The sequence below is a fragment of the Nicotiana attenuata genome, unplaced genomic scaffold (assembly GCF_001879085.1).
Source record: "Nicotiana attenuata strain UT unplaced genomic scaffold, NIATTr2, whole genome shotgun sequence".
Lineage (NCBI taxonomy): Eukaryota > Viridiplantae > Streptophyta > Magnoliopsida > Solanales > Solanaceae > Nicotiana > Nicotiana attenuata.
In genome coordinates, this window is record NW_017670653.1 from 105,136 (window position 1) to 119,505 (window position 14,370).

The 14,370-nt window shown below is 37.0% G+C and overlaps 1 protein-coding gene across 1 annotated transcript in view; it reads left to right on the forward strand.

Moving 5' to 3' along the window:
- The first annotated feature begins 12,477 nt into the window (after window positions 1–12,477).
- The window catches only part of LOC109241913, an 11,266-nt gene continuing 9,373 nt past the window's right edge, over window positions 12,478–14,370 (forward strand). Inside the window, exon 1 of the mRNA XM_019408741.1 lies at window positions 12,478–12,938. Coding sequence (XP_019264286.1) covers window positions 12,478–12,938 — 461 coding nt within the window. The remainder of the gene's footprint in view (window positions 12,939–14,370) is intronic.

Consider the following 14,370-nt stretch of genomic DNA (forward strand, 5'->3'; position numbering starts at 1 on the left):
GGGGGGGGGAGGGGGTGGAGGCCATTTTTGACCCTTTTTTGGCCGTTGTGAACGACTAATTTTGCAATTGAAGCCGTTGCCCAACAGCTAAAATTCAAAAAAAAAATTATGCGGGACAGGCGGGACGGGACAAACGGGACGAAATGGTCGTCCCGTCCCATCTCGTGTCCCGTTTAACATTGGCCCATCCCGTTTAAAATGAAGTGAGCCGGGACGGGACGGGATGGCCCGTCTTGTTGGATAGCCATAGTTTCCAATAGACCCTCGACTCAGATGACAGAAAACAGCAGTCCAAAAATAGAAGGAAATGGCCCGTAGCCCATCCAAAACTCACCTGAGGCCCACCGGGACCCCGTCTAAACATACCAATAAGTTCCATAACCTAACACGGACTCGCTTGAGGTCTATAATCACATCAAACAATGTCGAAACTACGAATCGCACCATGAATCAAACTTATGAACTTTCAAATCTTCCAACTTCTAAAACTCGCGCCGAAACCTATCAAATCAACCCGGAATGACTCAAAATTTTGCAAACAAGTCCCAAATGACATAGCGGAACTTTTCTAGCTCTCGGAATCGCATTCCGACCCTGATATCACCAAGGTCAACTCTTGGTCAAACTTCTCCATCTTCCAAACTTCTACTTTTTCAACTTCCGCCGAAATGCTTCAAATTACCCTACGGACTTCCAAATCCAAATCCGGATGCACGCCTAAGTCCCAAATCACCATACGAAGCTGTTGAAATCATCCAAAACCCATTCCGGAGCCGTTTACGCAAAAGTCAAAATTCTAGTCAACTCTCATCGCTTAAGCTTCCAAACTAGAATCCTTCTTCCAATTTGACTCCGAATCATCCGGTAACTAAATTGGACCATGCACCCAAGTCATAACACAAAATACAAAGTTGCTCAAGACCTTATGTCGCTAAACGAAACTTAAATTCTCAAAACGACCGGCCGAGTCGTTACACATATATATTCCTATTCCAGCTACAGAAAATTCAAACATATATAATGCAACTCGAAAACCTTAAATTTTCTTCTTTTCCAAGTTCCAAATAGCAGAAATAAAAATAAAAATTGAAAAAATTGTTGCACGTTCATGATTTGGCATATAAATCAACAAGTAAAGTCGATTTAGACATAGATTGTTCGAGAAAAAATAAAAATTGAACATATAAAATTTTAATTTTAGATTTAACTGCATATGTGCATTACATGTATAACTTTGTATAAATTTGTATATACAATCTGTAATAATGTATACCAGAAAAATAAGACAAAGAAGAAAAAGAGAAGAAAGCGTCAAACTTCCATGGATGCCTGTACTTATACACGGACAATGTATATACACACTTACACATTAAGAATATAGATAAGTTATACAACTGTACGCAGATATACACACTTATACATATTTATACAATTGTATAAGTGTGTATAAACACTACCTCTACAAATTTACACTAGAAAACACCTTCTGTCCATCACTACATTATAATTTTTGATGGTTGCTGGTGTTGAATTTTTCCGGCGAGGTTTTGGCATTCAAATTTGGGCTTCATCAGTAGCAAAGGATGAAATAAAAACTGAGAAAAATAAGAAAATATGAGACGAGGTCGCCGAAGATGCTCTTTTAGGCAAGATCTGGTAGTTTTAGGCTAGATCTAATAGTTTTTCGACTGATAGGCCAAATTTATTGTGGTTCCTTAACCTCTTTTTGTCAAATAATTCCAAAATCGAGACCTAATTGACATAGAATCTGAGGATTAAAGAGCCCTTGTGTACATCTATATAGAGCACAAAAATTGCTAGAATGTTGTAGTATTTGTTTTTGTTTCTCCACTTGGGTGCTCAAATGCAATTAATACGAGTGTGTACAAAAAAATTCTGCAATTTTTAGGGAGAAAGAAAAGAGAGGCTAGTAAAGAGAAATTGAGTATGGTGGGAAAGAAGAAAGAAGAAAATAAAGAAAAAAAAAACTAGAAGTGTGTCTTTAATAATAGGCTAAACTCTAAAGGCTGAAAAGTTACTTACAAATTATATACAAACTGGACCAAATCGGATAAAGACTTCAAACCTAGGCGATTTTTGGTTGGGTTGTTGGGCCAAGTGACAAGAGCCGTAATACTTCCATAATTCAATGTCTAAAAATAATAAATTGAGTCAATAGTCTACAATAAATAACTTAACATTTGAAAACTATATATAACTTTACATAGAAATGTATTATGTATAGTTCATATTATATAGTTTTAAAATTACATGGAGAGAACTTTAGTTATATTATTTTGTTCATAACTCTTGTGAAGATATGTAATACGTTAATAATTTCTTATAACCAAAAATAAATTTATAATCAACATGGTTTTTGTTGACGATATATAACAACGTCACACCTTTTGTGTGAAAATTTTATATACATCTTGAGGGGTCTCGCACAAAAAGAATTCTAATTGCATATGACGAGCAATGAAGTTATCATAGAATGAAATGTATTATGTACGTACTTTAGGGTTTGTCTTTTGATTTATTTTTCTAATAGGATGATGAAGAGTTTCTATATTCCTTATTTTTCAGATCTTCTATTTTGGTATTCCTTTTGTTTTTACTTACTTCTACTATTGTTATGTTACATATTTGGAAAGCATTTTTGTAAATCTTAATTGATTTTATAGTCTAAATATTAGGAATTTATACATTATTCAAATAAGAAAATTTTTTAATAATCGATATTTTAGTTGATTTTAAAGTCCTAAAATTTAGAAAAATAAGTAAATGAGTATTTTGTCTAAGGTAAAATCGATTTTTAAAGGGTAAAAAAGATGAACGATATTTCACTAAGTATTTTCGTGCTTTTAATATAGTATAGATAAACCAAATCAAACCAACAAAAGTGGAGTTTTTCAATCTCATTTATTCGAAGTTTTCAGCTTTCTCGGGTTTTTCGGAAATTTTTTCGGTAAAATCTTCATAGTACAAAATATATAACTTGTGTTCAAATATTTATTTGGTCTTAGTATAATATGATCGGTATAAGAGTGTATAACAAAACTAACTAGTGTATCATTATTAAAAAGTGCATATTTTACATGTAGTCGTCTTCACCATGCTCTCAGCTCACGTTAGCTAAACGTGCGCCGAGTGTGGATGCCATGGCTAGAGGACGAGGAAGGGGAAGAGGAAGACCACGAAAGCAACCAAAAACACCAATCTCAACCATTAGAAACGTTATTACTAATAAATCGACAGATGGAGAGGACATACAGAAAACAATACAACCAGTAGCTATGGAGCAAGGCGAGGTGGAAATTGCACCAATACCTAGCTCAGTGAGAAAGGAGAATCAGAATCTCAACTCGGAAGAACAAGGACTGAAGGAAATTGAACAGAGATCTGAAGTGGAAACCAATGGAACAGTAACGAAGGGGGAAAACTTAGTGATTCTAGACAAGGAAGCTCAGATAGTGCAGGATGAAGGGGCTAAGGAATCAAGGAGTGAACAGAACAAACATGCAGAGACAAAATCCATAGATCGAGGGCAGGAAGTGCGAAAGTGGTCAAATCTGTTCCAACAAAACAGAGTGGCTACTCATGGAATGACTCTAGCGTACATACAACCGCAGATCATCGATGGATAAACAGTGGTGAAACTTGAGGTGCGGGATGTGAAGGAAGAAGAAGAGAAGTGGAGTGCAGCTCTGATTTCCTATATTGTGGGTGAAAACCCAGGATATAATGTTATGCGAAGGTATGTAGCTCAACATTGGCTGGATATTGCTGAACCAGACTTGTTCCTTCATGAGGATGATTATTATGTGATAAAATTTCAAAATATGGAGGATATGCACAAAATCCTTTATACTGGACCTCATACTATTAGAAACAGGCCAATTATTCTCAAACCCTGGACTCCGGATTTTGACATAAGCAAGGAATTTCTAACTGATATACCTGTATGGGTGACTTTTCCCAAATTACCAATGAGTTGCTGGGGAAATGGATCTTTGAGTAAGATTGCGAGTGCGATTGGTAAACCTTTGTTTGCGGATGAGTGTACAACTAAGCAAACAAGGATATCTTATGCAAGGATGTTGATTGAGGTGAATGTAACTAAAACCCTGCCCATGTAAATCAAGGTAATGGATCCTAGAGGAAGAACATTTCAACAGACAATTGAATATGAGTGGAAACCAGTCTATTGTGATAAATGCCAAGTTATTGGGCACATATGTCAGAATCATCAAGGAGGTAGGGAACAAAGAGTGATGCAGCCACAAAGGAAAAGGGAGACAAAGAAGGTTACATATGAATAGAGAACAAAAGGACCTATAGCACAAGAGGCCAGAACTGACAAGCAGGATAATGCAGAAGGGACATTAGAGGGAATAACAAAGCCAATTGAAGAACCTCACAAAGCTACTGTTGGGAAAATTGGATTACAACAAGAAGAAGTGCAAACTATACTACAGCAGGCAGATAGAGATAAGGGGAACAATAGCAAAGAGATGATAGACAGAAGGAAAAGTGTAATAGAGTTCAATCTGGAAAACTTCCCTATGCTGACTCCACACTCTAGCAGAAATAGCTCAGAAAGAGGGTCTCCAAGTACTAGTGGTACCAAAAACCTACCCCATGATAGAGGTGGGGAATACAAAAATTAATAAATGAAGTGGTTGATTTGGAATGTGAGGGGTATTAATAAATGGTACAAGAGGAAGGAGATGAGAAAGTACCTAAAAAACAAAAATATCCAACTGGCAGGGCTCATAGAAACCAGAGTAAAAGAGAAAAATGAAAAAATAGTAAGACAGTACATAGCACCCAGATGGGAGGTGATCAATAACTAGCACCCGGATGGGAGGTGATCAATAACTATAATGCAGCAGTGAATGGCAGGATATGGATCCTATGGGATCCTAACTATTATGATGTGAAGATGATAAAGGCTGAAGCACAGATGATCCATTGCACTGTCTCAAAAGTGAATTCTGATGGGGTTAATTGCAACGTACTNCTACTATAGTGTATGGCTATAATACAGGTGAGAAGAGAAAGCAACTATGGGAAAACCTAAAGGAGATAAGTCAGATGGTAAACAACCCCTGGATAATTGGGGGTGACTTCAATGCTGTTCTACAGTTAAAAGACAGGAAACATGGAAATCCAGTAACTCAGGCTGAAACACAAGATTTTAATGACTGCATTCATGAGTTAAAGCTAAATGAACTAACTTGGGAAGGGGAATACTATACCTGGTCAAATAAACAGGAGGCTGGTGATAGAATTTGGAGTAGGATTGACAGGGTATTTGGAAACTATGACTGGATGATACAATGGGGCCACATAGCTACTGTGTATGATCAACCTTTCATTTTAGACCATGCTCCCATGATTATATCTTTTAATAAAATTCAGAGAAGCAGGAAAGTACCATTTAAGTTCTTTAATGTATGGGCTGAACATGAAAGTTTTCTACAGGAAGTGCAGCATATATGGAACCTCAAATTGCATAATCAAAAAATGAAGAATATATGGCTGAAGCTGAAGGCTTTGAGAGTTGTATTGAGAAAACTTAATGTGGAGGAATTCAAATTCATTAAAAGGAAAATAGAGCTGAGCAGAATTGAGCTTAATAGAATTCAGCAAGTTATTAACTCAAACAGCAATGCAGATATGCTATTGAAAGAGAAGGAACTGATGATGAACCTGGAGAAATGGAGCATGATAGAAGAAGGGGCTCTAAGACAGAAGGCAAGGGCAAAGTGGATACAATTGGGAGATTCAAATTCCAAATATTTCCATGCTGTGATGACAGAAAGAGATCAGAGAAAACAAATTACTGAGTTACAAGCTCTGAATGGTAGTAGACTAACTGATGCAGAGAGCATTCAACAGGAGATTGTGGATTTCTATAAATCTTTGATAGGAAGTGCAGCCAACATGTTACCTAGCATAGATAAGAAGGTTATGACCAGAGGAGCCAAACTCAACAAGCAACAAAGAATAGAATTGTGTAGAGAGGTGACTAGTGAAGAAATATATGATGGCCTATGCTGCATTGGTGATGAGAAGGCACTTGGAGCAGATGGCTACAATGCTTTCTTCTTCAAGAAAACCTGGCATATCATTAAAGAAGAAGTCACAGAGGCTGTAATGGAGTTTTTTAAATGGGGGAAGCTGTATAGAGCATTAAACTGTACAGCTATAACACTAGTGCCTAAGGTATCAAAGCCAAAAACTGTAAGAGAATTCAGACCAATTGCCTGTTGCACTGTCCTGTATAAGCTGATCTCAAAAATCTTGGCTGCTAGAATTCAGAGAGTGATTGGTACAGTAATAAATGAAGCACAAGCAGGGTTTATTCCAGGAAGGAAGCTTGCTGACAATATAATATTGGCACATGAGCTAGTGAAGGCATATACCAGGAAGAACCTGTCTCCTAGAGTTATGATCAAGATAGATCTCCAAAAAGCATATGACTCTGTGGAGTGGAGCTTCATGAAGCAAGTAATGGAGGAGCTAGGATTCCCACAATTATTCACAGGATGGGTCATGGAATGTGTGTAGACAGTCAACTATTCTATAGTAGTTAATGGTGAACCTACAAGACCTTTCAATGCTGCAAAAGGGCTAAGGCAAGGTGACCCTATGTCACCTTTTCTGTTTGCTATTGCCATGGAGTATTTAAGCAGGAACTTAGCTAGCTTGAAAGAGGAGAAGGACTTCAAATTCCACCCTAGGTGTGCTAAACTAGGGATAACTCACTTGAGCTTTGCAGATGACCTCCTCTTGTTTACTAGAGGTGACTTGAAATCTGTCCAAACTATGCAGAAGAAGTTTACTCAATTCACTGAAGCATCTGGGCTGCAAGCAAACCTAAGCAAAAGTGAAGCATACTTTGGAGGAGTTCAGGAAACAGAAAGGCAGCAAATTCTACAGTGCTTAGGGTTCACAAGTGGAGAACTTCCATTTAAGTATTTAGGAGTTCCTCTAGCTACAAAGAAGCTGAGTCTAATGCAATGGCAGCCACTGATTGAGAAAATGACTAGGAAAATCACCTCTTGGACAGCAAAAAACCTTTCTTATGCAGGTAGATTGCAGCTGGTGTAGAGTGTCCTATTTGGGGTGCAGGCATTTTGGGCACAGATATTTATCCTTCCAGCAAAGGTGACTAAACTAGTAGAAGGACTATGCAGATCATATGTGTGGTCTGGGGCAAAGTTGGTAGCATGGGATAAGGTATGCTTGCCAAAGGCAGGTGGTGGACTCAACTTAATCAACTTAAAGCTATGGAACAAAGCAGCTATTGCAAAGACAAGCTGGGATCTAGCTCACAAGCAGGACAAGCTATGGATCAAATGGATACATGCTTATTATATCAAGACACAGCAACTCAAGACAATGGCAATTCCTCAACAAGCATGTTGGATGGTAAGGAAAGTGATTGAATCATATAGTATAATTGAAGAGATGCAATTTTCACAGGATTGGAAGAAGAGTATGATCAAACAAATATACCTGCACCTACTGGGAGGCTACAACAGAATGGAATGGAAGGCATTAGTGTTTCAGAATGCAGCAAGGCCAAAAGCACAATTCATCATGTGGTTGTTGATTCAAGACAGATTAATGACTTGTGACAGGCTAATTAACTGGAAGATCAATGTAGAACCTGAGTGTGTGATGTACAAACAAGAAAATGAAACTAGAGATCATCTATTCTGGCAGTGTCCTTATGCAACTCAAGTGTGGAACAAGATGTGCAGATGGCTTGGAAGGCAGCATCTGGAAATGGCAACTGGCAACAGTTTCTTCAATGGACCATAAGGCAAGCAAAAGGAAAATCCACTTATGCAATGACATTCAGAATGATATTTGCAGAAACTGTGTACCATTTATGGCTTGAAAGAAACAGAAGAGTATTTGAGAAGAAGAGCAGAAAAGAGGAGCAAATTACAAGAGATATAGCATATGTAGTTAGTGCTAGAGCTACTCCTAGAATCAGGCAATATGTATACAGTTTATGTTTCTAGGAAGGAAGATAGTATAGGAAGTAATCAAAAGACCAGCAAGCTGTGTTAGCTATGCTTTGCTTTGTAAATACTTTTGGTGATTAATATAAAAGAATTTAATTACCAAAAAAAAAAAAAACTAGTGTATCACAATTAAAAAAAAATAAAGTATTACTTGTAAGCTTCAAATATAATTAAAAAATAAAGGAATTATATCTAATTAATGTGTGAATTGTATATAGTAGAACTTAAACTACTATAAGCTTGTACCAATTATATTGTATAGTAAATTATATATATTTAATCTAGACAATAAATTACTTTATAATGATTTGGTATTTTACTATTTTAATAACTTATTGATGATCATAAANGTTATCCAGGAGAGCTGCTGACATATAGATTGGCACATGAGCTAGTGAAGGCATATACCAGGAAGAACCTGTCTCCTAGAGTTATGATCAAGATAGATCTCCAAAAAGCATATGACTCTGTGGAGTGGAGCTTCATGAAGCAAGTGATGGAGGAGCTAGGATTCCCACAATTATTCACAGGATGGGTCATGGAATGTGTGCAGACAGTTAACTATTCTATAGTAGTTAATGGTGAACCGACAAGACCTTTCAATGCTGCAAAAGGGCTAAGGCAAAGTGACCCTATGTCACCTTTTCTGTTTGTTATTGCCATGGAGTATTTAAGCAGGAACTTAGCTAGCTTGAAAGAGGAGAAGGACTTCAAATTCCACCCTAGGTGTGCTAAACTAGGGATAACTCACTTGAGCTTTGCAGATGACCTCCTCTTGTTTACTAGAGGTGACTTGAAATCTGTCCAAACTATGCAGAAGAAGTTTACTCAATTCACTGAAGAATCTGGGCTGCAAGCAAATCTAAGCAAAAGTGAAGCATACTTTGGAGGAGTTCAGGAAACAGAAAGGCAGCAAATTCTGCAGTGCTTAGGGTTCACAAGTGGAGAACTCCCATTTAAGTATTTAGGAGTTCCTCTAGCTACAAAGAAGCTGAGTCTAATGCAATGGCAGCCATTGATTGAGAAAATGACTAGGAAAATTACCTCTTGGATAGCTAAAAACCTTTCTTATGCAGGTAGAATGCAGCTGGTGCAGAGTGTCCTATTTGGGGTGCAGGCATTTTGGGCACAGATATTTATCCTTCCAGCAAAGGTGACTAAACTAGTAGAAGGACTATACAGATCATATGTGTTGGTCTGGGGCAAATGAGATCACAAAAAGGGCTTTGGTAGCATGGGATAAGGTATGCTTGCCAAAGGCAGGTGGTGGACTCAACTTAATCAACTTAAAGCTATGGAACAAAGCAGCTATTGCAAAGACAAGCTGGGATCTAGCTCACAAGCAGGACAAGCTATGGATAAAATGGATACATGCTTATTATATCAAGAAACAGCAACTCAAGACAATGGCAATGTCACGACCCAAAATCCATTAAGGGTCGTGGTGGCGCCGGACACCTCTGTCAGGCCAGCCAACTAGATTATCAATTAATTCCTCTTTTAATACTTTTGAAAATCTAAGGTTTTTCCTTCCATTTTCATAAATAAAAGTTCACTACTTGAATTCAAATTTAAATAATAACAATTAGTACAAATCCGTTGAAACTCATCCCAGAAACCCGGTGTCACAAGTACATGAGCAACTATCGATAAGGAAAGTAAAATACAACATCTGTCCGAAATACAGTGGACAGGGAATAAATAATAAAATGCTGAAAGGAACTACACTGGCTGCGGGTCGTCTCGAACAATGCAGCTCACCTAGTCCCAGAGTCGTCCGTGCTGCTACGCCCAATAGGCTACTAGAGGTATATATACCTGTGCAACAAAAATGCACAGAAGTGTAGTATGAGTACGTAATCAACGTATACTCAGTATCCCGCCTAATCCCGAAGGGGTAGAGACAAGATGGGCAACTCCGACACTCACTAGAGGTAAATTAGCAATGTTCTATAAGTGCGAGGAAAATCATGGATTTGTATAGAAGTTCTGATTGTGAAGCCAGAAAAACAGGTAAACACCTTCAACAATAAATCCAGGGCTTCTAAAGTTTGTTCTTTATTATCTTATCAGTTTATATCAAGCCACGTAGGGCCAATTCCACATTTACAATTTCAAGTAACAGATAAACACGCGCAAATCATGCCGAGGTCGACGGCCCGCTCCAACAGAAATGTAAATTGTGCACTGCCGAGGGTCGAGCGGCACGAACCATAGATGCATCTATTCTCACCGAGGCGTTCGGCCCGTTCCATAAATAAACACATATCCTGCTCGCGAATCATCCATGCGACGCAGGCATACATAAAATACATGCTCAATCAGTCAAATAAGAACTTATCGGGGGAATATTTATTCAAATAAAACCAATTCTCCTTTAATAATTTAAGAAAATGAAGTTTAATCCTTTTAGAAATTTAGTTACTAATTCGATGTGAGTTGAACAATTCGAGCTATCAATGGGTTCACAATTAATCCACGTGCAACATGCTTTTGGGTCCTAACTACCCGGACAATAGCATAATAGTAGCTACGCACGGACTCTCGTCACCTCGTGCGTACGTAGCCCCCACAAATAGGAGCACATAATCAATTACTTCACCTATGGGGTAAATTCCCCCTCACAAGATTAGAAAGGAGACTCACCTCGCTCCGAAGACTCAAAACCGGCATTCTACATTCTTCCAAGGACTCCAATTGATGCACCACGCTCCAAGACTAGCCAATGGTTATGCAAATCCATTAATATATGCTCAAATATTCATTACAACTAATTTATAGCAATTCCTAACCCCGATTGGAAAGTTGACCAAAACGCCCTCGGGCCCACGTGCCCGGAATCCAAAACTTTTCGAAGATAAAGTTTACCCATAACCTTAGGAACTCGAATATATAATTTTCTCTTAATTCCATACTCAAAATCGTAATCAAAATCTAAGATTTCTAATTTCCTAGGTTTTCAACCAAAACCCCAAATTTACACTAATCTTCATACTTAAATCCATACATAATTGATATATTTAACACAAAAGTGATGGGGATAACTTACCTTGACATTGACGACGAAAATCCCCTCATTGAAGCTGTCCAAAATCGCCCCAAGCCATGAGAAATATGAGAGAAATGGCCAATCCCCGACTTTAAATTAACTTTCTGCCTCCAGGGATTTTCGCTTCTGCAGAACTAATCCTGCTTCCGCGGTCCCGCTTTTGCGGAAAATATTTCGCTTCTGCGGTCCCTGGGCTCAAGCCCATTTTCGCTTCTGTGATGAGCCAACCGCTTCTGCGGTTCCGCATCAGCGGATCAAGGGCCGCTTTTGCGGTCCTGGCTGCCCTCGCCCTCGTCCGCTTCTGCGGCTTCTTCTTCGCTTCTGCGGGGCCGCTTCTGCGGTCCCATTTCCGCAGAAGCGGAAGTACTAGATACCAGCTGCCTCAGCACTTCTTCAAACTCCGGATTCGATCCGTTAGCCACCCGGAATCCACCCGAGGCCCCCGGGACCCCAACCAATCATACCAACCAGTCCCAAAATACATTGCGGACTTGCTCGAGGCCTCAAATCATAACAAACAACGCTAAAACCATGAATTACATCCCGATTCAAGCTTTATGAACTTTGAACTTTCCAACTTCTATTTCCGATGTTTAAACCTATCAAATCACGTCCGATTGACCTCAAATTTTGCACACTAATCATATTTGACATTACAGACCTACTCCAACTTTCGGAATTGGATTCCGACCCCGATATCAATAAGTCAACCTCCGGTCAAACTTCCCAAAAACCTTCAAATTTCTATCTTTAGCCAAATGGCTTCAAAATGACCTACGGACCTCCGAATTCACTTCCGATTGCGCCCCCAACTCCAGAATCACCATACGAAACTATTCCTTGTCTTGGAATTCCAAACGGACATCGATAACTCTAAAATGCACTTCGAACCAAACTTATGAAATTCCTTCTAAAATGCTAACTTCCACAATAGGCGCCAAAACGCTCCCGGGTTATCCAAAACCCGAACCGGGCATACGGCAATGTCCGAAATCATCATACGAACCTGCTGGAACCTTCAGATCCTGATTCCGAGATCGTTTACTCAAAATTCCAATCTTAGTTCATTCTCCCAACTTTAAGCTTCCGAAATAAGAATTCTCTTCCCAAATCAACTCTGGACTTCCCGAAATTCAATTCCGACCACGCGTACAAGTCATAATACCTGAAATAAAGCTGTTCATGACCTCTGACTGCTGAACGGAGCGCTAGTAGTCAAAACGACCGGTCGGGTCGTTACAGGCAATTCCTCAACAAGCATGCTGGATGGTAAGGAAAGTGATTGAGTCATATAGTATAATTGAAGAGATGCAATTTTCACAGGATTGGAAGAAGAGTATGATCAAACAAATATACCTGCACCTACTGGGAGACTACAGCAGAATGGAATGGAAGGCACTAGTGTTTCAGAATGCAGCAAGGCCAAAAGCACAATTCATCATGTGGCTGTTGATCCAAGACAGATTAATGACTTGTGACAGGCTAATTAACTGGAAGATCAATGTAGAACCTGAGTGTGTGATGTGTAAACAAGAAAATGAAACTAGAGATTATCTATTCTGGCAGTGTCCTTATGCAACTCAAGTGTGGAACAAGATGTGCAGATGGCTTGGAAGGCAGCAACTGGGAAATGGCAACTGGCAACAGTTTCTTCAATGGACCATAAGGCAAGCAAAAGGAAAATCCACTTATGCAATGACATTCAGAATGATATTTGCAGAAACTGTGTACCATTTATGGCTTGAAAGAAACAGAAGAGTATTTGAGAAGAAGAGCAGAAAAGAGGAGCAAATTACAAGAGATATAGCATATGTAGTTAGTGCTAGAGCTACTCCTAGAATCAGGCAATATGTATACAGTTTATGTTTCTAGGAAGGAAGATAGTAAGGAAGTAATCAAAAGACCAGCAAGAACACTAACAACCAACAGAGTNAATCAAAAGACAAGCAAGCTGTGTTAGCTATGCTTTGCTTTGTAAATACTTTTGGTGATTAATATAAAAGAATTTAATTACCAAAAAAAAAAAAAACTAGTGTATCACAATTAAAAAAAAATAAAGTATTACTTGTAAGCTTCAAATATAATTAAAAAATAAAGGAATTATATCTAATTAATGTGTGAATTGTATATAGTAGAACTTAAACTACTATAAGCTTGTACCAATTATATTGTATAGTAAATTATATATATTTAATCTAGACAATAAATTACTTTATAATGATTTGGTATTTTACTATTTTAATAACTTATTGATGATCATAAATCAAATTATACATCAAATCTAAGAATTGAGAATTTAATATGATTCGGAAGGGGATCATGTCTCTCTTGTGACTAGTATTTATTTTTTGTATATAATTTTGATATTATTAATTTTCTTTGAAAAGGTAAAGAATTCAATATCATTGATATAAGAGCGTAAAACAAAACTAACTAGTATATTACAATTCAATAATTACTTGTGAGTTTCAAATATAATCAAATAAGTATGCAATAAAATTTAATTAAATTTTAATATATGAATGTAGCAGGCTTTAAAAGCTATATGCTTGTATTTGTATGTATCTACGTTGACCACTAATTATATTCATTTTAAATAAGTTTAAAAGTTATTGATTTAATGGTTTAATACTATTTTAATAATTTAATAATTATCATTAATATAATTAAAAAAACTAAAAATTAAGTAGCTAATATAATTGAAATATGAGGATATAACAAATCTAAAAAAAATCACATAGGACAGCAAAAATTGTAAAATATTTTTTAATGCAAAAGTTGTTTTTTGCTATCTTACTTAATGTAAATTTTATATATATATATATATATATATATATATATATATATATATATATATATATATATATATATATATATATATATATATATATTGCGTAGGTAATTTTCTTACACATATTTGTTTTGCTATTTAATTTATTTGCTTTGTAGATTTGCCTACATCACCGAAAAAGTAGTACTTTGTATTTTGATTTAAGTAAGAAATTTAAAAAAAAAAAACAACAACAATAATCTATCTATATAGAGTAGGAGAAGCAAAACCACTACATTAAGACAAGTGTCTTAACCACAAAAAGCCAAGTGGCATTTTTAAGACAAAATAAACTACTTTTCTAACTAACTTTTTATTGAATTTTAAATTTTGAATTAATTGGTTACACTACTTGAATTAATAAATATAGATATCTTAATTATCAATAAAAAACGAAAATACAAAAAAATATTCTACTCATTCAAATTGGAGTTTTAAAATTATTT